Source organism: Pristiophorus japonicus, chromosome 1 (genome assembly GCF_044704955.1).
Source record: "Pristiophorus japonicus isolate sPriJap1 chromosome 1, sPriJap1.hap1, whole genome shotgun sequence".
Taxonomy (NCBI): Eukaryota; Metazoa; Chordata; class Chondrichthyes; family Pristiophoridae; genus Pristiophorus; species Pristiophorus japonicus.
In genome coordinates, this window is record NC_091977.1 from 104,945,813 (window position 1) to 104,968,917 (window position 23,105).

At 41.7% G+C, this 23,105-nt stretch overlaps 1 protein-coding gene across 1 annotated transcript; it reads left to right on the top strand.

The window, feature by feature from the left end:
- The first annotated feature begins 3,553 nt into the window (after window positions 1-3,553).
- Window positions 3,554-5,226, top strand: gas1a (growth arrest-specific 1a). The gene has a single exon (XM_070861122.1). It carries the CDS (start codon window positions 3,904-3,906, stop codon window positions 4,729-4,731), a length of 828 nt encoding a protein of 275 aa, XP_070717223.1. The 5' UTR covers window positions 3,554-3,903; the 3' UTR covers window positions 4,732-5,226.
- The last annotated feature ends 17,879 nt before the right edge of the window (window positions 5,227-23,105 follow it).

The window sequence follows — 23,105 nt, forward strand, 5'->3', positions numbered from 1 at the left end:
CACTGACCCAGGCTGGCTTCCTGGCTTCGACCTCCCTCGAAGACATTGGACAGCACTCAACAGAATCTGCACAGGACACGGACGATGTGGCCACCTGCTCCACCAGTGGAAGATGAGGGACGACCCGAAGTGCAACTGCGGCCATGAGTCTCAGACCACACACACATCACATCAACCTGCCCACTAAGATCTGTTGTAGGAGGCACCTCATTCCTCCACTCAGCAACTCAGGAGATCATCGAATGGTAGCCAAACTAGACATCTCATTATAAGTTTTTTCCATCATACAAAATTAGTAGTATACTGTAACTTTGGGTTTGTCGCCACTTCATATCGTGCAGTTGCTGATGTGTTTTGCTAGAAATTTGCTTTTCCTCCCCTTTCACATGGATCATGAGTGTAACTAATTGTGGCGCCAAATACTTTATTTTTGATTCAAAGTGAGATTGTAAGCTTAACACTCCTTCGGTTTGTGATCCAAAAAATCTTATTTTCTGTTGTAAATTGCAGCTTTTTAAAAACATTTTAATTTATTTCTAGCAGTGGGATAAACTGATGTAACTACTCTAATTGGGGCTTTGAGAAAGGGTTGGATATGTACATATTAGTATGTTGTATATACACATAAATATGACAGTTGGCATTGCAAATTGAGAACTCGTCCTTTTAGTGGAAATATAATAGTAACTGATTAATTATCCCGCAACCTGCCAGGACCATGAATACAAACTATTTGTAATTTTAAAATGCAACAAAGGATGCTGGAAATGTGAACCAAAACCAGAAACTGCTGGAAGCACACAGGTCAGCCAGCATGTCTGGAGGAAACTGATAGAGGATTGCACCCGAAACGTTAACTTGTCTGTTCTCCCCATAAACTGCATTCCCGTTTCCAGGATTTACTGTCTGCTGTTGTATTCGGCTCAAGTGAGCTGTTGTTTCAATACCAATCACGCATACACGTATCACTAACCCTCTCAACACTAAACATATTTTCAACTCTTGTGTCAAAAGACAGATGTTGTAATAATTGTGTGCATTTTAAAACTCGGATCATTCTGTATAAAACCATATAACCTCTTAAATCGCTATATTCTTAAAACCCTTGGCTGAAGTACTGTTACAGTCCTCGAGTGGTTAAACAGTAGAGTCCTTGAGAATAGATTCAGTAAATTACCTGCCTTACATACACTATTGATCTCCTTTCACCCAGAGGTGCGTGAGCCTGCATTGTTAAAAAAGACCAATTATTTCGGAGTCATGTCGGTGTCAGAACATAGTTTCCTGTTTTCATGCTATTTTCAAAATGTTAAGTACTTTTAAATACAGTTTATGTTGTATAACTTCTGAATGCCATATGACGACCCCATCAGCCAAATCACCACAGGAAGTACATTCTAAACTATTTAGCAAGAGAAGGACCTGTTAGTAAATGCATGGTATCAAATTACATTCATCCGTTTCTGTTTCTTTCACATATTTAATCAACTGTGGTGTTTAAATAAAGAAACATAGTGTAATTATTTTGACAAAAGCAAAAAGCTATTCAAAATTAAATTCACAATTCGGTGGCTTGTTGTCTTTTCTTAACGAAGTACATCAACTCCAGTCATTCATTATGCAAACATATATTACAGTATATTGACATGTATGCTTGTACATACAGGTGTTTTACTATGATTACTATGAATTGTCATTTAATATGGTATCATAGAATAATTATGTTCCTACGGTCTTTAATTTGTGATTTGCTTTGCAAATGTTAATGTTTATTATTAAATATAAAGAATATGTGAAAAAGGCGCACCAATTACAACCAATTATCTAAACCAAAAGCTGCAATTCTGGTTATCAATGGGTATAATTATTACAGGTGCTGGTAGTTTGTTTAGCGTCTTCAAAAGCGTTTCATTGTCAGGAACCATATTTTGCTACTGCATTCATTTTAAAAACAAAATCTCGTGCCCCATGTGTGCATTTTACAATACATTTTATTTTACTTTCAATTTATTTCCGGTATTTTTCATATTTTATGCATTGGTAGATGTCATTTCTCATCTGGAGAAAATAACCGATTACCTAGTCTCGTTCTGACAAAAACACATAGGTCGAACGTAAACACGTTGCACAACTTCTTAAGCATGTTTTGTTTTTCGTTTCCTTTCTTGCCGAAACAACACAAGGTATAAACTATAAACAAGGCCACACAAGTTGTACCAAATTTGTGAATTAAAAACCTTTGCAGGGCTCGAGTGACGTCAGTTTCCATGGCAGTTAACCTACCTGAGGCTCGGGGACCAATGACAGAGAAAGTTTGAGTGTCAATCAGAAAGAGAATAAGAATGAATAAACAATGATCTGAGAATTGGACATACAGTGAGAGGTGGTGGCTATTTATGAATGAGATAGAAAAAGAGTGAAAGGGAAGAATGAGAAAGGCGAAGTGAAGTGATGAGAAAAGGAATAATAACCCCAATTCTTAAGCAAATCATGAGCAAAACAAAGAATGAATATAGTTAACTCAAGGTGCTCACAAAACTGGTTTTAATCCAAATTATGTTCCATTTCCTAAATAGGCAACATGAGAAAAAATACTTCAAACCAAAACCCAAAGCCTCGAACCTTGCTTGAAGGGTGAGCAGCCGCATAACTTGTGTTTTTTAAAAAGCCAAGAAGCAAATTTCAGATTTTGGGGGACCTTTTTGTGCAACAATCAACATACTTTTGAAGTTGTGTCTTTGTTTAGTTTGATGGGATTAAATGCAGCCGGAAGTCCGGCAAGATAACGGGCCGCGGGAGGGGCTGAGGCAGCTCACACAGCGAGAGGCCCCGCCGTCCATCCGCCGCAGCTCGGTACCCCCGGGCCGCACCGCGCCGCCGAGAGCGAGGGACTCAGGCTCCCAGCCCCGCACTCGGGCCCGGACCAGGCGGGAATTTAAGAAAGAATGCAGACACTTTGGGAAGCTCCGACCTCCGGGGATCTGGTTGGCTTGATACACCGTCAGTCACATTCTTCCACTGGCAAGTGTTTTACTGTGCAGGAGAGGGAGCTCTAAGCCAATCACATCCGGCGGTATAAACCCAATGGGTGGGAGAGGGAGTTGTGAGCCAATCATATCCGGATATACAAACCCAGTGGGAAGGAGGGGGAGCTGTAAGCCAATCATATCCGGAGATACAAATCCAATGGGTGGGTGGGAGAGCTGTGAACCAATCATATCCGTCAGTACAAATCCACTGGGCGGGAAAGGGAGCTGTGAGCCAATCACATCTGGAGGTGCAAACCCAGCGGGCGGGAACTATGAGCCATTCACATCCGGCGGTACAAATCCAGTGGGCGGGAGAGGGAGCTGTGAGCCAATCATATCTGGTAGTACAAACCCACTGGGCGGGAGAGGGAGCAGTTAGCCAATCACGTCTGGCGGTACAAACCCAGTGGGGAGGGGAGAAAGGGAGTTGAGAGCCAATCACATCAGGCGGTACAAACTCAGTGGGTGGAAAAGGGAGTTGTGAGCCAATCACATCTGACGGTACAAACCCAGTGGGCGGGGAAACGAGCCCGAATGACCAGGATGTGGAGGGCTGCGCTGCTGTTTGTTTGCAGTTTGTTGAATACATAATGAGGCGCTGCCGAGCTAATTAGAGCACGTTGGAGTTTTTTTGTGTGTGGGGAGGAGGGAAGTCTTCGCTGTAAAAAGAACCGTAGCCAAACTCTCGGAAGCATTGCATGCAGTGTGTTGACGGAAAAGCGGGCGAGACGCACGCAGCCTTCCAAGCTCTGCAGAAAATAGTGAGAAAGAAACTCTTGGCTGCAGTGGCAGAGGACTTTTGAATGGATGCATGACACAAGCCATCCCTTATGCAAAGATTTAGCAAACTCCAAAACTTTCAGACACCAAGACGATGGCAAGTCTCGCTGGCTTGATCCGAATCGGGGGCCACCTTCTCGTCTCCTTACTGTTCCTTTTGAGCATTTCTGGCGTGCTGGCCCGGCGGATCTGCTGGCAAGCCATCGTGCAGTGCCAGGTCGAGCCCGATTGTAACTTTGCGTATGAGCAGTATACCGAGGCTTGCAGGTCCGTTTTAAACCTGGAGACCAGGCGCTGTCCCAGCCACTGCCTCTCGGCTCTCATCCATCTCAACCACACGCAGAACGGGCCCATGCTAGAGAACTGTGATTGTGTCCAGGACGAGCTGTGCAAAAGCACAAAACGTGCCATCGAGCCCTGCTTGCCGAGGACCCGCAACCGGGACGGGGTAATGGGCTGCACCGAAGCCCGCCTGCAGTGCGAAACCGAACCACAGTGCAACAACGCCATGCGCCGCTACCTCCAGAACTGCGGCAAACTTTTCAACGGCATCAAATGCACGGACCAGTGCCGGGAGGTGATAGAGAGCATGCTGGTCATCCCCAAAGCCTTGCTCCTCAAGGAGTGTGTCTGTGACGGAGCCGATCGACCCATCTGCGAGGCCATCAAGGACAACATGGCCAGACTCTGCTTCTTTGGACCCGAGCATAGCTCTGGCAGCAGCGGCTCGGACATGGAGCCGGATGACTATTGGGACTATGAAGAAGATCCAAGAGGCAACGTTATCAGTTATGATGATGATAATAGAGACACATACAGGTACGCTTCAAGCGCCAGAGGCTCCTCCAGCGTCCCAGTGCCTAATGTTTTGACTTTGATGGCATCCATTTTACTACTACTCCTACTAGTCGCCCGGTTATAAATGAACAATGCAACTTTTATCCTTCTTCAAAAAAAAGAAGCTCTGCACTGCCATCTTCAATATAAAAAAGACAATTTAATAGACTTTTATATAAATTTAATTCTGGTAAGATTTGTTTGTATTTTCGGTTGTATCAGAGATGTGAAATTAATCTCTGGTGCAACTAGTATAAATCTTATATGACTGGAGTGTTTTAACCAGTCGTGTGTTTGTGTATAAAGTTACAAATGTATACATTTGGGGAATAATTTATTGAAATATAGACTTAACCACATGGCTCTGGTTTTGCATCGAGCTGTGAAAGAATGCAGTGATACTTTTACCAGCGAAGGTACAGGATTTCAATACTTATTCTAAAGGGAAATTGATTTATAATAAATGCTCGGCGATCCCAATTGAACAATCTAAGATGCAACATATAGATTTGAAAAGGTTATCTTTAAATATGTATTTTTGGAAAGCGAGAGATATAAAATAAATTGGCTTTGATAGAAATTGTTCTTTTAAAATACTTTGTAAGGCTGCCATTAACATTGTATTTTCATAGAAGCCATAAAGAGTCATCTAGTTTAAAAACAACTTTGCGAGACTTTGTGTGTGCTTGTGTATTCAAAAAGTTCAGTGAAAGTGAAAACTCAGGCGGTTCACTGTTAATATTACTAAGCCTGTTTCGCGATGTTTGATCATGTATCCTCGAGTGTGTAAGATACTAACCTTCCCAAACTTCCAGGGCCATCACGTTTGCTGTTTTCACAGCTGACAGCCGGGTCGAACTTTGACTTTCCATTAATTGGGTTTCCGCTGGCCATCGTATTTTTTTTAGCAAAATACTCCAGAAAGCTCTAAATTACTAATCATTGGAGAAGTCATATTTATTTTTAATATAGTGGTGCAAGAGGATGCGCATCACAGCTGTTGTTCGCTGGCCAAGCGACAATGACTGACATGCTCATTGTACACTGAATATACAAAAAGGTTTCGAAAAATCATTCTTAATATTCTCGTTATTATGTTTCGGCGATACATCTTTTGACAGAAGCAAGTTGCCATGAAAAGCAGCGTTTTTTTTTGCATATTTCCCGATGAGATGCTTAATGTCGAGTATCCTTTATTGTAATGCCTAACTGTTCGGAGAATTGTTAGGATTTACATTTTACCACAACCTAAATAGCCAATTGCGTGTATTGTGGAATGCAGCCAGTCCAGTTGTTTGACCCGAAAACAGCTTAGAAGTTTGTACTTTTATTATACTTCTACGACAGCGAGAGAAAAAGGTCAAAGATGTGAAATGAAATCAATACAAAAAAGCAAAATAAGTGGGAGAACCCATACATATATTGTAATGTCTTCTACTTTGAGTCGCTTACTGAGGGCATTCAGCCTGGGCTCCTGGCAGGGCTCCTGATCCTCACTCAAACGCCCTTAGATAAATAATTACACTCTTAAGCACCCGTCGAGTGCTGGTATACTTGACCTTGTAAATAGAAGTGTTTGCAGTAGGAATAAACTCCGTCGTTTGAAATCTTTAAACATTTAACACAAAGCAGGCTCAGTCCTCTGGGGGATTGCCCGTGCCTTCTCAAGTAAGTCGCGCCACATCAGGCTCGCAGAAAAAGTTTATTTATCTTTTCTCTTGCTGTTTATTTTATTCTTCAATGTTGCGGTTGGAAGCCCAGTCAAAAGTTTAACTGCGCCCACAAATAAACTTACTTTGGTTGACGGATTTGTTTAACGACCGCAACCCTATTATGCGGATTTTGCATAAAGAGAAACCTGTAGCTTACATTGTAACCGCTGTAAGAAGCTGTTTGCACACCTCTTCACTTGTGGATATAAAGTGGATATAGTCTTCCCGGAAGCAACTTTCCTCAGTTCTCCTATAAACAGAAGTGAATTTATTTTTAATCGTTTGTAAATACTCACGTTATGAATAGGTTTAAATTGATAACTTTTATTCGCGTGTAAACGGTGTAATTGTAAATATAGATTTTGACAGTCTTCCACTGTGCAATTCTCAATACGGGTGAAGATACGGTTATAAATTAGAACCGTAGATTACTATTGTTAACTATCTGTGGTTTTGACAAACGTATTGGTCTTGTAAATATTTTATGTTTTAAAAGATGACCTGTTGACCCGAAGTGAAATCGTTGTTTGCTAGCTACTGGCCAGACGCTTTTGGTTTCTGCTGTGTACATAGTTGGACTAATGGCTGTTTACGTTAGTTTAAGTAGATTTAACATTCCCTATTTCCATTGAAACGACATTTTGTTGTACGAGACACACCGAAGTTTCCCCAGCAAGGAGTGAAGACATTAGCACTGCAAAGCCTGGGGTCTAGCAGCTGGAGTGATAATTAACCGAGAGGATAAATGGGGACTGGTTTACAAGCGGCTGTCAATAGCATCTGCCTAAAATAAATCACCAGCCAAACAGCACGGCAAACAACGGAGTTATCGCTGTATAACACTGCTTCACCCTGAGAGTGGCAACAGGCAGAGCAAGTGTGAAGCAGGAGCAGACAAGCACGGTGGAAGAACGATTATCTTCATGGTATCCGATTTTGTCAGTCTTTATTCAAAACCATAGTATAGTTAACTATTCCACGTTGTTTCACTTGACTGCAATAAGTAGTTCGTTTCATATTCGGAATTATTTTATTGTTTAATATATTTTAAGATGGAGTCTGTTGTTGTACGCATTCCCGTAATATTTCACAGGGGCACTTTCTTTAAATAAGAAACAGAAATGTTGTCGAACTTTTATTTTCGAAGTACAACCCTTTAACTTACAAAGAGAAGACACATTTCTCTATACTGCCAGATTCGCTAGTCTATCATTGTACCGACTTTGGTACCAAGCAATTTCCGTTACTTTTAGTACATTTTGAGATTGTTCGGTCAGGGATCTGTTTAAATGATACCGGTTGCAAAAAAAAACAGGCTGACGTATCGATTAATTGAACGAGTGTTGCCTGGAGCTGTGGTAAAATGATCGACAGTGGTGGACACCGGCACACAGAACAGAATGAATTCCGAGGTACAGAGAAAGTGCAGGAACTTTTTCCTGTCTCTTTCTCGCTCTCTGTGACAAAATGTTTAAGGGACTCCTGAACAATACAGGAGAACAAGGAACAGTTCATTTAACTGACAGTGACCATACAGTATATGGAGAGAGGGTATCTTGGTCCACTGATCAGCCTGGCAGACAACAGACCTTTTGTATACAAGACACAATAGAGAAAAAACATAGTACTTGGTGTTTATGAAACCATCATAACAACATTGACTGTCCAATCAGCTAACTCGCAATGGCCATTCTCCCACGAGTAACCAGGGCTCCAAATAAATTATTTCAACAATGTTTATTACTGGACCACAAGAGCCCTTCAGCTGCATTAATCGGGGAAGTCGAGTGGCACTTTTGTTATGTAAATGTTAAGCACATAATAGTTCAGTCAAACAATGAGGAGGCACTTCATTCTAGCATACTACACGTCTAGGAAACTGCAGGGAATTATGTGGGAAATATCTACACACTGGCAACCCCCAGCCTCTGGTGCATCATAAATGTATGGGCTTCAGATATTGTTATTGTGGAAGGAATGCTTTCAGCCACCAAATGTTTAGGTGACCCTTTACAAAACCAATACAGTGACACTGCCTGGGGATTATCCGCACAGTGGCAGGCCGCGGTCCCTGTTATATCATAAACGTGTAGGAATTAGATCTGCTTATTGTGGAAATGTTTTATTTAGAGACAAAAGGTGCGGGTGTGAGAGAAAAATGACTAAAGGACGAAGTGCAAGTATAATGCACTTGACAGGACACTGCAAGAAATGACGTGGGAAACATCGGCACCTTGACAGGCTTTGCTCTCCACTCTTGACAGATTTATGGGGAACTCATATTTTAGTTGTGAAAGGAAATTTTGTACCACAAAAGGAGATGCGATATTAAGAAGTTATGAGAACTTTCTCAATATCTGTATAGTGACAGACACCAGCCATCACTTCAAAAATAGATGGAGATTCGATAATATCATTGTGGAAAATACATTCACAGACAAAAGTTAAAATATGCAATACATATATTGTAAAGGTAATGCATTAACACGTCTGGGACACTGAGGAAAATTATGCAGGAAATATTTGCGCTGTGTTAGCTCATGGGCATGACTAAAGCATCAATCTATAGCGGTAAGATCTGTTGTTGTACGTTAGATAAAGAAATAATGAAATAGATCTCAAAGCCCATACCGTGACAGGCATTGTGTGTGTAAAGGGGGGGGGGGGAGTGGGGCGGGGGGCGAGGTTATAGCTTATCTAAATTGTGTGAACTTCCATTCACCGTTATGTCTAATGAGAATATCGTTATATGAGAATATATTGAGACAAACACCTAGAAATGCAGAGTTCCATTGCAAAAGTCAAATCTTGAAAGTGAATTATCTTCCACAAAATGTGCTAGAACAACTCTCAAAGATAACATCATGGGTGTCAAACAAAAAGGAATGAATGATTAAATGAATTATATGAATAGTCCTGCTCTACATCAGACTAGCTAGCTACATCTCCTATTTTGTGGCCATGTTGTCCTTACAGCTAAACAATTTCAGTCAATGTCAAAATGAAGTGCATAAAAATAAGAAGCAATTTAGTTTCTAGCTCTAGGAAATTATTGGGAATTGGATGGGAAGTAGAACTAGTTACTCAGATGTTAACCCACGGGCATTTATGAGTGTAATATACTAAGAATAAATGAACTAAAAGATAAATGTCATAACCCTGTTCCAAAGAAATGCAGAACTGAATATTTAAACAAAATGTCATGAAATGCTATACGATTTCCAGGAACACTCCTTGACATAGGCTGGTCGCACAGCCTTTTCCAATCAGCTCACATTGATTTTAAAATTCTCTTTACCTGCACTTAAACCGTACCATTGTCAAAGACATGTAGCTTTCATGTGCATTAGTGTTGCAATGATCTGACTCTCGAGTAAAACAGAGTGAAACTCCCTGGAGGAAGGAGTCAAACTCTGGAGTTGCAGAGTAAATGCACTCTCAGAGTACAATTCACAGCTGGCAACATCAGGTCGCCCCTGGCTGGGAATCGTACTCTGGGCACCAGGGTAGAGCTCTGTGTGTGCACTCTCCCCACTAGTAAATATTGAATGTGTTGAGAGCACGGGTGGGATCCTCCAAATGTTTAAACCATCAAACAAATCTCTACTTCAACTTATAAAGTGCTCAATTGATCCAGCAGACTGCCTGAGTACTCTTTAAATCTGATTGGCAAGACACTGGAGTTGTAAACCCAAGATATGGGACAGTCTCCTGAGCAGGTCTCACATTACTGTACTCTGGATTCGGATGGGAAAATTACCCTGCATTAATACTGCCACTTCTGCACTGCTGCAAAACTGAAAATGTTAGTATAACTGCACTCTCTTATGGTCTATGCCTCATAGGCTGTAAATTGAACAAATACAAAATTAAAATTTTAAACAATGTACTTTTCCACCTATTTCACTGGATATAGCCTTTTCCAAGATGTTTATAATGTTTCTTTAAACCAACTTTAGTTTCCATTGTATGGATCTAGAAACTGATTAAAAACTTGCAGACTGGGCAGTTAAGTGGCAAATTAACTGTAACACAGATAGTATGAGATGATGCACTTTGGTGGGAAAAACAGAAACAGAAAATAAGAAACTGCATGAGGTAGAAGAGCAAAGTGATCTAGGGATACAGGTGAACAAATCATTAAAAGCAGCATCTCAGGTCAGCAAAACAATTAAAAATGTTAACAGCGCTGGGATTTATTTCTGGGGGTAATAGAATTCAAAAGTAGTGAAGTTATGTTTGTGTATAGGGCCCTAGTCAGGCTACACTTAGAGTACGCATATAGATACAGACATACGAACAATGACAGACAGGTAAAGACCATCAGGTCCATCGAGCCTGTCCCATACAAATGCGATACATTGTGTATCACAACATATACACTCCACCCCACCCAAAACCATGTGATCTCCTGGGAGAGGCAAAAAAAACAGATAAAAAACTCAGGCCAATTTTGGAAAATAAATCTGGGAAATTCCTCTCTGATCCATCTAGCTGATCAAAACTAGTCTAGGAGATCACACTGGCCATTAAATTCCCTGCAGTACCTAACTTCTGTCAGATGTGATCTCCGCTGCAGCCAGAAACAAATCCAACTTTCGCTTGAAGAAATTCAGCGAGTTTGCATCCACCACATGTAGCTTATTCCAGAGGTCTACTATTCTCTGAGAAAAGAACCACCTCCTGTCAAAAGCTTCTCTATTTCTAACACAGTTACATCATTTATGAAAAATTACAGATGAAAGATAACGATTTGAAAGATATTTTTCACAGAATCTAAACAGCATGCAAGACGCATTGTATATTTAACTTGTGTTTATGAAGAGGGAAGATGATTTCATAACAGTTGCTGCAGTGGTACTCTTTTAAACACAGATTCTCTTTTATTTCAATTCAACTTCTCTTTTATTTTCTCTGTGAATGTGACAACAGAGTTCAGATTAATGGCTGCAAGAACTGCACAAGTTGGTCTGTATTTCTAGTACCTGCATGCAAACACATTCTGATTACATGGAAGTAAATATGATGTTGGGCGAGGGTGGGGGGGGGGTGGGGTGGCGGGGGGGGGTAGCTGGGATGATACTTGGTGAATATACTCACCTGCTCAGGAATTAAAGAATGTAATACAAAACCTTAATAAGACCAACCCAACTCAGATAGGCACTTAAGAGTAAAATAATATTTATTTAGTAAGGTGCAGAAATAACAATTATATTAGACTTATGTATTTGATCAACTGTACAGGTATGAATTTTGGGTTCAAGGTACTTTATTGGAACAGCGTAGAGTTAGTTTTTCTCTGTATGTATACTTGAGGTAACACACCGTGATACTGACACTGAGTGCGAAAAGTGGATAAGCAGGAAAAAAACACAATTTTTAAACATAAACAAACAACTACTGGTTCTATTAACTTCATACAATTAATTTTTAAGATATATAATAATTAAGAGGTTAAATTTGACACAGATGCTGATCAAGAGGAGATATCTCCAGGTAAGTGTGCCATGGACTATAAAATGATATATGTGTAATCTGAGCAGATATATAGACCTCACAGAATGCATTGATTGACACTATGCAATTAGGATCTTTGAATGTGTACAGACAAGAGTTATTGGGGGTTTAGAAAATGTTAATATTTGATAAAATTACTTCTACATCATAATGTATATAGTTTGTATCATAATGAAATTCCTGGCCTCATTCCCAAATTTGCAGATATATCAAACCTTTGCCCTTCAGAAATTCATACTAATGAACAGATATGTCTTAAATGATACTAAAAGGGTGAGGTCCTTCCATTTGCAAAGCATATTAACTGAATAAAATGGGTGTCAATGCTGAATAGTTTTATGGACACACCCTAATGTATAGTAACAGTTCTCTCCTGAAATTTCTCATTTGTATACACCACTAGAGAAAAGTTCTGAAAGTTGTCAATGTAATTCTTGCTTAGCTTGTTAGAAAATTGTGAAAAGCTGACTGTGTTCCAGGAGCCAAATCCTGTAACCTTTGAATTCCCAGAAATTGTGGGTTCACCTTGCACAATTTGAGTCTAACATTGGAGCAGTGGAAGAGTTAGTACAGTTCACAAAGTGGACAGAACAGCTGCACAAGTATGGAAAGAGGTTTTCCTTTTATGCAGTCAACGGCACTTTTGGAGGATTCATTATTACATTGGTCAATGATTAGGACAAACAGAAATTATCCAGAGGACATATAGGAACACCAACAAGACCCAGCCATACTCCACTGTTTGTACAGGAGAGAGATCAAGCTAGTGGTCTTAAATAACATTAGTGCCCAAGGGAACCCATATGCAGCATGGAATTCGTGAATAAGGTCTGGCATCTGATAGGTCTAGACTTGCAGTCCTAATTAACATCTACATTGCACTACCATTTTCAGAAGATTTCATCAAGGTTTTCAGCTTCTATGCTACAGTGTCTTTCCATAGGAGAAATCTATGTCCTCAGCTAGTTTGTTGTGCACTGCTGCAAAAAAATGTGACAGATGCCCTGGTTTACATGCAAAGACCTATAAACATTATTGCATCAAACAGTAACAGAAGATGCAGATGCATATTTCATAATTATGACTTCCCGAGGACACAAAGCTTAATAGACTGTACACTATTTGCCAATTGATGACCTTCATATCGTTCCATACTGTACATTAACAGTAAGGGCTGTTATTCTACAGCATGCAAATAATATACAACCACCATATGAATATCATGCATTTTTAGGGAGAGCTCACAATTCATACATTCTCAACCAATCATGCCCCAATTTTTTGAAGGGGACAGATGTTTGAAAGGGTTGCTTCTGGGAGATCATGGTTCTGCACTTTTTCCATATCCTCTCCAAAACCAAGACTGCCCTCTTCCACCTCCACAACATCACCCGTTGCCACCCACGCCTTAGCTCATCTGTTGCTGAAACCCTCATCCATGTGTTTGTTACCTCTAAACTTGACTATTCCAATGCTCTCCTGGCTGGCATCTCACTTTATACCATCCGTAAACTTGAGCTCATCCAAAACACTCCCACACATGTCCAAACTAACACCGTCCCATTCACCCATCACCCCTGTACTCGCTGATCTACATTGGCTCCCGATCAACAATGCCTTGATTTTAAAACTCTCTTCCTTGTTTTTAAATCCTTGCATTGCCTCGCTCTTCCCTATCTCTGTAACCTCCTCCAGCCCTACAACCTTCTGAGATCTCTGTGCTTCTCCAATTCTGGTCTCTTGTGCATCCCTGATTTTCACCGCTCCACCATTGGTGTTTAGCTGTCTGGGCCCTAAGCTCTGGAATCCCCCCCCCCCCCTCCGCCCCCCCCTCTAAACCTATCTGCCTCTCTTTCCTTCTTTAAGACATTCCTTAAAACATATCGCTTTGACCAAGCTTTTGGTCACTTGTCCCAACATCTTTTTACATGGTTCAGTGTTAATTTTGTTTGATCACACTCCTGTGAAGAGTCTTGGGATGTTTTACTATGTTAAAGGTGTTATATAAATGCAATTTGTTGTTGTTGTTGGAGTACAACCATAACTCATGCCATCCGTAAGCCATCTCTGTAGACTAGTAGAGCATAACTACAAGCACTCCAAATGTCTCCTCAGTGCTCAAAGGATGCTTTAGATGTTTGAACTGCTTAGCGAAGGCCTTGCAATATATCTCAAAAGGGGGTTATTGTTATGTGTGGCATGCGCAACCTAGCTAGGAACAGGGGCTGTATGGAATACTAAGGAATTGACATGGGACCAGGAGGACTATGAAGCACAGAATATGACAATTTCTTTCAACATTGAGCATTGTGCTTAACTTTCACAACATTCAACAAAACAGATGTCCTCACTCACCCATACTCTGGTGATCTCTCCTCAAGCTTCAGTGTGTGTATCTCTGCATGTTTTGAGTGTTGGTGCTGGGGCAATGTATTGCGATGTGAGTTCTGATTGTGAGGGAATACTTTTCTGATCTGCTGCATGGTCTTCTTCATGTAAGGGATAGGTTTCTTAATGAGAAGGGTTAGCTTCTTCCACATGTTATTGGAGTGTTGTGAGAAGAGAAGATACAATATTATTATACCATGTGTTGTGACAATATTGGTGCATCACTGCCTGTTGCTTAATCACTGTTTCTCAACATGTGATTACAACTGTTCTTGTCAATTCTTATGCCATGAGCTACAAACCAGCCTTCCACCAGCTATTCCATTCCCTATATTTTCTATGACAACCTAGTCAATGGTGCAGCTGCCTCTTCATAGACACTAAGAGTTCTTTTTAGCAGGGCATTACCTTTATCTTCTGTTGAAGGTGAGTTTCTCATACAAGGATAATAACTATGCATTGCTTATGAGTGCATTGCACAGTGACAGTTTTAGTCTTTTGCACAGTTCCTGGTCCATCACATATGGTCAATTCCATTTTCAGCCTGCTAGCTGCACCTATACAATATTATTCCTTGAATTTTAATGTCAGTTCTTATAGCACCAAAAGCTATTTTGCCTTTAATCTATATGATCTGAACATTTTATCACTTTCACATCGCCATAGTCTAATAATTTATTTTGAATAATAGTTGTGAAGATAAAACACTGTACAAAAATATTTTAAATATCAAAAAGGACATTCAAATATTTCATATCTATTAATCCGCAGTGCTTCCTCCACAGAATTGATAGCTATTAGTCTTCCTGATTAGAAATCTATTTTTCATAGAATCATATAGCACTGAAGGATTTTGCCCATCCTAATGTGCCAGCTCTTAGATAGGGCTATCCAATCATTCCCACTCGCCTGTCCTATCTCCATAATCCTGCATTTTTTTCCTTTTCAAGTATATATCCAATTCCCATTTGAAAGTTGCTATCGGATCTACATCCACCACCCTTTCAGGCAGCGCATTCCAGACCATAACAACTCCCTGTGTAAAAAGAAAATTCTCCTCATCTTCCCCCGTTCTTTTTCCAATTATATTAAATGTCTCTTTAGGTTACTGATCCACCCAGCAGTGGAAACAGTTTCTCTTTATTTACTCTATCAAAATGCAGTGGGATGTTTGCTGATGATTGCACAGTGTTCAGTGCCATTCGCAACTCCTCAGATAATGAAGCAGTCCATGTCAGCATGCAGCAAGACCTGGATGACATTCAGGCTTGGGCTGATAAGTGATAAGTAACATTTGTGCCACACAGTATCAGGAAATGACAATCTCCAACAAGTGGGAGTCTAATCACTGCCCCTTGACATTCAATGGCATTACCATCGCCAAATCTCAGGCCATCAACATCCTGGGGGGTCATCATTGACAAGAAACTTAACTGGACCAGCCACATAAATACAGTGGCTACAAGAGCAGGTCAGAGGTTGGGTAATCTGTGGTGAGTGACTCATCTCCTGACTCCCCAAAGCTTTTCCACCATCGACAAGGCACAAGTCAGATGTGTAATGGAATATTTTCCACTTGCCTGGATGAGTGCAGCTCCAACAATACTCAAGAAGCTTGACACCATCCAGGACAAAGCAGCCCACTTCATTGGCACCTCATCCATCACCTTAAACATCTACTCCCTCCAATATCAGCGTACCGTGGCTGCAGTGTGTACCATCTACAAGCTGCACGGCAGCAGCTCGCCAAGGCTTCTTTGACAGCACCTCACAAACCCATGACCTCTACCACCTAGAAGGACAAGGGCAGCAGGCGCAAGGGAACACCATGACCTCCAAGTTCCCCTCCAAGTCACACAACATCCTGACTTGGAAATATATCACTGTACCTTCATCATCACTGAATCAAAATCTTGGAACTCCCTCCCTAACAGCACTATGCGTGTACCATTAGCAGACAGACTGCAGCGGTTCAAGAAGGTGGCTCACCACCATTTTCTCAAGGACGATTGGTGATGGGCAATAAATCACAGGAACAAATAAATAAAAATCCCTCATAATTTTGAACACCTCTATTCAATCTCCCCTTAACCTTATCTGCTCTCAGGAGAACAATCTCTCCGCTTAACAGAAGTCCCTCATCTCTGGTAGCATTCTGGTAAATCTCCCTCTATAACGCTCCAAGGCTTTCTTCCTAAAGTGTCACACTCAGAATTTGACAAAATGCTCCAGCTGAGGCCTAACTAGTGATTTCTGAAAGCTTAGCATTATTTCCTTGCTTTTGTACTCTTATACCACTGTTTATAAAGCCATGGATCTCATATGTTGTATTAACAGCTTAATCAACTTGTTCTACCATCCTCAAAAATTTGTATATTTGAACCCTCAGATCTCTCTGTTACTGCACTAATTGTACCATTTAGTTCATGTTGCCTCTACTCAGTCTTCCTTCCAAATTGCATCACTTCACACTGTCAGACTAGCGTGTTGGTAGCACACTTGCCTCTGAGTCAGAAGGTTGTGGGTTCAAGTCCCATGCCAGGAACTTGAGCACATAAATCTAAGCTGACACTCCAGTGCAATGTTGAGGGAGTCATCATCATAGGCAGTCCCTCGGAATTGAGCAAGACTTGTTTCCACACTTAAAATGAGTTCTTAGTTGGCTGAACAGTCCAATATGAGAGCCACAGAACCTGTCACAGGTGGGACAGATAGTTGCTGAGGGTAAGGGAGGGTAACAGATTTGCCACATGCTCTTTCCGCTGCCTGCACTTGATTTCTGCATGCTCTCGGCGATGAGACTCGAGGTGCTCAGCGCCTTCCCAGATGCACTTCCTCCACTTAGGGCGCTCTTTGGCCAGGAACTCCCAGGTGTCGGTGGGGATGTTGCCTTTTATCATGGAGGCTTTGAAGGTGTCCTTGTAATGTTTCCCCTGCCCACCTTTGGCTCATTTGCCATGAAGGAGTTCCAAGTAGAGCGCTTGCTTTGGGAGTCTCGTGTCTGGCATGCGGACAATGTGGCCTGCCTAGCAGAACTGAACAAGTGTGGTCAGTGCTTCAATGCTGGGGATGTTGGCCTGGTCGAGGACGCTAATGTTGGTGTGTCTGTCCTCCCAGGGAATTTGTAGGATCTTGTGGAGACATCGTTGGTGGTATTTCTCCAGTGCCTTGAGATGTCTACTGTATATGGTCCATGTCTCTGAGCCATATAGGAGGGCAGATATTACTACAGTCCTGTAGACCATGAGCTTCATGGTAGATTTGAGCGCCTGGTCTTTGAACATTCTTTTCCTCAGGCGACCAAAGGCTGCACTAGCGCATTGGAGGCGGTGTTGAATTTTGTCATCAATGTCTGCTCTTGTTGATAAGAGACTCCCGAGGTATGGGAAATGGTCCACGTTGTCCAGGGCCGCGCCGTGGATCTTGATGACTGGGGGGCAGTGCTGTGCGGCGAGGACAGGTTGGTGGAGGACCTTTGTCTTACGGATGTTTAGCATAAGGCCCATGCTTTCATATGCCTCAGTAAATACGTCGACTAAGTCCTGGAGTTCAGCCTCTCTATGTGCGCAGACGCAGGTGTTGTCCACATACTGTAGCTCGACAACAGAGGTTGGGGTGGTCTTGGACCTGGCCTGGAGACGGCGAAGGTTAAACAGCTTCCCACTGGTTCTGTAGTTTAGTTCCACTCCAACGGGGAACTTGTTGCCTGTGAGGTGGAGCATGGCAGCGAGGAAGATTGAGAAGAGGGTTGGAGAAGAGTGCTGCACTGATGGAGATGCCGTCTTTCAGATGAGATGTTAAACTTAGGCCCTGTCTGCTCTCTCAGGTGGATGTAAAAGATCCCATGGCACTATTTCAAAGAAGAGCAGGGGAGTTATCCCCGGTGTCCTGGCCAATATTTACCCCTCAATCGACATAACAACTACAGATTATCTGGTCATTATCACATTGCTGTTTATGGGAGCTGTGCACAAATTGGCTGCCACGTTTCCCACAGTACAACAGTGACTACACTCTAAAAGTACTTCATTGGCTGTAAAGCGCTTCGAGATGACTGGCTGGTTGTGAAAGGCGCTATTTAAATGTAAGTCATTCGTTTTCTTTCTTTATTAGATTTCATCTGTCATGTGTCTACACATTTCACAGTCTTCTCTCTCTGTAAAGTATCTGGGAATCCTTGCAATCAATAAGTTGAAACATAGGAACATAAGAAATAGGAGCAGGAGAACACCATTCGGCCCCTCAAACATGTTCCGCCATTCAATAAAATCACGGCTGATCTTCTACCTCAACTCCACGTTCCTGCACTATCCCCATATACCTTGATTCCCTTAATATCCAAAAATCTAGCGATCTCTGTCTTGAATATACTCAATGACTGAGCTGCCACAGCCCTCAGGGATAGAGAATTCCAAAGATTCATCACCCTCTGATTGAAGAAATTTCTTCTCATCTCAGTCCTGAATGGTCCACCTCTTATTCTGAGACTGTGACCCCTGGTTCTAGACTCCCCAGCCAGGGGAAACATCCACCCAGCATTTACCTTGTCAAGCCCTACAAGAATTTTGTATGTGTCAATGAGATCACCTCTCATTTTTCTATGCTCTAAAGAATATAGGTTTAGTCTACTCAATCTCTCCTCATAGGACAATCCCCCCATCCCAGGAGTCAGTCTATTGAACCTTTGTTGCACTCCCTCCATGGAAAGTATATCCTTCGTTAGATAAGGAAACCAAAACTGTACACAATATTCCAGGTATGGTCTCAACAGGGGCCTATATAATTGCAGTAACACATCTTGGGGTCGATATTTGCCTCCACCCTGTTTCAATGGTTTTTACCGCCACAGTGATTGAGGTCACCTCTTGAGCGAAATTCCGCTCTTTGTTGTTTTTTTTTGGATCTGGAAGTCGATCTTAATGGGGACAGTGACTACACTAGAGGAGCGGATACACGGCAGCGACAACACCTGAGGGGCAGAAGTTGGGGGTGGTGCAGAGTGGCCACCACGATGACATCATCACGGTGCCACGTCACCACAGCTCTCCCCTTCACTTAAAGGGGACAGCCTTCGCGATTTCAAATCTTCGGCCCACTGGGCCACCAGGGAGGGTTTCGGCCGGGCAAGCAGCCTGACACCCAAGAGGGGGTGCCTGTTGGCAGCCCAGCCGAACCCGGGGGCATAATTGTCGGACCGTCATGGCTGTCAGCCGACAAAAAAAAACATGACGGCAGCGGCAGTAGGTCCTCCCCTTTAAGGGGAGCCTCACCGCCATTGCAGAAGGCCGCAGCCTCACTGGGCGACCAGGAAAAAGCAGGTTTTCACACCGCCAGGCAGGCCGAAGATCTTCACAGTGGAATTTCGCCGTCGGGGGGAGGGGAGGTTTAGATCGGCGGTGTGCACTATGATGATTCACTTAATATGAATCGGCAGCAGCGAAGCGGTAGGAGGTGATCGGGCACCGCTGGGTTAACACGGGAGCAGAATTTTAATAATGGCGGCCATTACACGAAAAGTTGGTGGCCATTGCACTCCGCAGCGTGGCTGCGGATTTCCAATGTTAATAGGCCTTAATGAAAGAAGCAATTTCGGCCCCCTTTACTCTTATACTCAAATCCTCTTGTAATAAAGGCCAGCATACCATTTGCTTTCTTAATTGCTTGCTGTACCTGCATGTTAATTTTCAATGATTTCTGAACAAGGACACCCAGATCCCTCTGCACAACAACATTTCCCAATCTCTCACCATTTAAAAAATACTCTGATTTCTATTTTTACTATCAAAGTGGATAACTTCACATTTCTCCACATTATATTCCATTTGCCATGTTCTTGCCCACTCACTTAGTCTGCCTATATCCCCTTGAAGCCTCTTTGCATCCTCCTCACAACTTAAATTCCCACTTAGCTTTTTATCATCAGCAAACTTGGATATATTACATTTGGTCCCCTCATCCAAATCATTGATATTGATTGTAAATAACTGAGGCCCCAGCACTGATCCTTGCGGTACCCCACTAGTTACTGCCCACTAACTTGAAACTGACCCATTTATTCCTACTCTGTTTTCTGTCTGTTAACCAATGCTTAATCCATGCTAATATATAACCCCCAATCCCATGAGCCCTAATTTTGTTTAATATGCTCTAGTTTGGCAGTTGGTATCGGAATAGCCACATTCATACCAAAAAAACAATGTTTTTATCCAAAAACAAAATACTGCGGAAATTGGAAACCTGAAATAAAACAGAAAATGCTGGAAACACTCAGCTAGTCAAGCAGCATCTATGGAGAGAAAAACAGAGTTCAGGTCGATGACTTTTCACTAATGCTGCCTGATCTGTTGGGTGTTTCCAGCATTTTCTATTTGCATTTGTAATACTATTCAACCATGGTGTTCATTTTGGACAGTTATGGGGGCAATAACATATTATTCTTAAGGTTGGCCTACATTGAATGTATATAATTAGCTTATCTATGCATGGAGATCCATCGTCCAAAACTGACGTAGAGTACCAATTCCTATATAGAGTTTACAAATAACTCTACTAAAGATGTTCTCTGGACTAACGTTGTTGGTTAACCACCTTAAACCGCCAAGAATGATTCTTTCGGGTGAAAACGTGTGTGCTTTAAGAGTAAAACCAAATAAAGTCAATATAACTAAGGATGAAGTGACAGCCACTTGTGCCGCCTCCCCCGCAATCTGCTGTGGCCCATTCTCCATTCTACCGGCACAATTAAATACAATAATGGACTGTAATGGTTTCTGGCAAAATATACAAAATAGCTAAACGGCAAGCCAAAGCTCAAACTCCACCGCCAAAGTATCTGAGCCCATCTTACGTGCTGCGTTATACATGGTGAACACAAATGCCTATTTGAATAAGTGACCCTGTCACCTCTTTCAGTAACACACAGAGCTAAAGACTGCTCCTTTAAGAAATCAAGGCTCACTTTGTACGCTGTTGTGTGGGTGATACCCTGAGTCTTGTACGGGACAGGATTCTATTCTAAATTGGAATCTCAATGCGCGCCCCCAATCTGACTTTCCCTGAAATGTTTTCAATTAACGTTTGGCAACGGCAAGAGAGAACCAAACGTTTCCCAGGCTGAAATATGGAAAACCGGCAGGGAAGATCTCAGCAGGAGTGGAATTTCATTAGAAAGCGCATAATAATTCAACGACTTCTGCCCAGCCTTTAAGCCCTTCTATTGATTAAGGGACTGAAGCGATTCTCTGGGATTTGCAATGACTAATGATTTGATGAGATCTTTACAAAGTTTGTTTTGGCCGAGACATTGAATGATTAAGTGCTTGCTACTGACAATATTCGAACTTTTGGCATTTCAGCGGCTATGACTGTTATTACAAAGATCAGTTACCCTTGGTACTGCTAGTACTAGATCCCCAAATTTCCTTTCTTGCTGTCTTGAACAGACACGAATTTATATTTTATATGTCAATTATTTATTGTTGCTTAATCTCCCCCATTTCTCTCTCTCCGCTCTCTCTATTTAAGCACCTTGGGACTTTTTACCACCTTAAAGGCGCTATATAAATGCAAGTAATTAACGAACGCACGAGATAAATGTATGCACATTGGAACAAATACATAGCTAAATGTTGTTCATTTTCTAAAAATACTATGACTAAATGAATCTCTTGAGATTAGAGCACAAATACCAAATCGCTGAAAAGAATCTACAGTGCTCATTTTGAAAGATTAGGCCACAACAGACACCGCCCCTCCTCCCCCGACTGGCGAACTGAATTCATGAACAAGGTGTTCTTGTTCTCAGATAACGTTCAGTTGCCATTTCCCCCGGGAACCGTCCACGTTCCTGGAATGGTCAAGACAACATAAGCACAGGCCCATTGGGTGACTGTGGGGGTATTTGGAAGTTTGGGGCACTGTATGCTGTTTTCAAACACAGAGCTGAGAGGAAGTGTCGTCCCTGTTTTTCAGTGAAGATTTCTCTGCATGTTACATTTTAAAATAATTGGAAATAAACGTAGATGGGAATCTGAAATGCCATAATTTCTTTAAAGAAAACTAACACAACACAAACGTTTGCCCCATTGGCACGAAACTTTCCTCCTCTAAATGCTTAAATCCAGATTTTTTTTTAAGTCAAAGCTGCCACTTTGATTTCATCACATCAAAAACTTGTTGAGATCAAACCTTTGAAATGAGAAAAGGTTTTTAATCCAGTTAGAACGGCTGGTGTCCGGCTCCCCGTGTCCTGGGAGCATTCCACTTTCTGGAGCAAGCGAGAGAGAGGGGATTATAGATTGACTAAAGAAACGCTTCATTTCAAACTTTAAAACTGTTTGGAACCCGATAGTAACAGCGGGTGATTCACTGTACCGGACATGTATTCACTATACAGCATATCAAACAAATGTATGTGTATATGAATGCACGTTCGTTTGGGTATTTGTCAATTGACAGACAAACGCAGAGGTGGAATAACATTAATATCTCAGATTGCTCACAGGAGTTTCCTTGAAGTCTTATATATTTCCGTAGACTTTTCACTCGCTCAGGTCTGAGTTATTGTTCATTGTGTTTTCTATCATTTATTTCCGTCACTGTTTTACAACCATTTTGACAGCTGAGTAAACTGTCTCGTTACATTTACTCGCAGTCATAATAATCTGAAATTGCATAGCGCTCTATACTGAGCTGTATACAGATAATCAAAGATGGTAGTTTGGATGGTTAATTGCCATGTCATTTCAATAATCTCATTTTGAACAGTCACTGTTTCATAATCCCCTTTCATGGCATTACAATCCTCTTTTCTAAAATTCTCAACACATGCACAAGTCTGCAG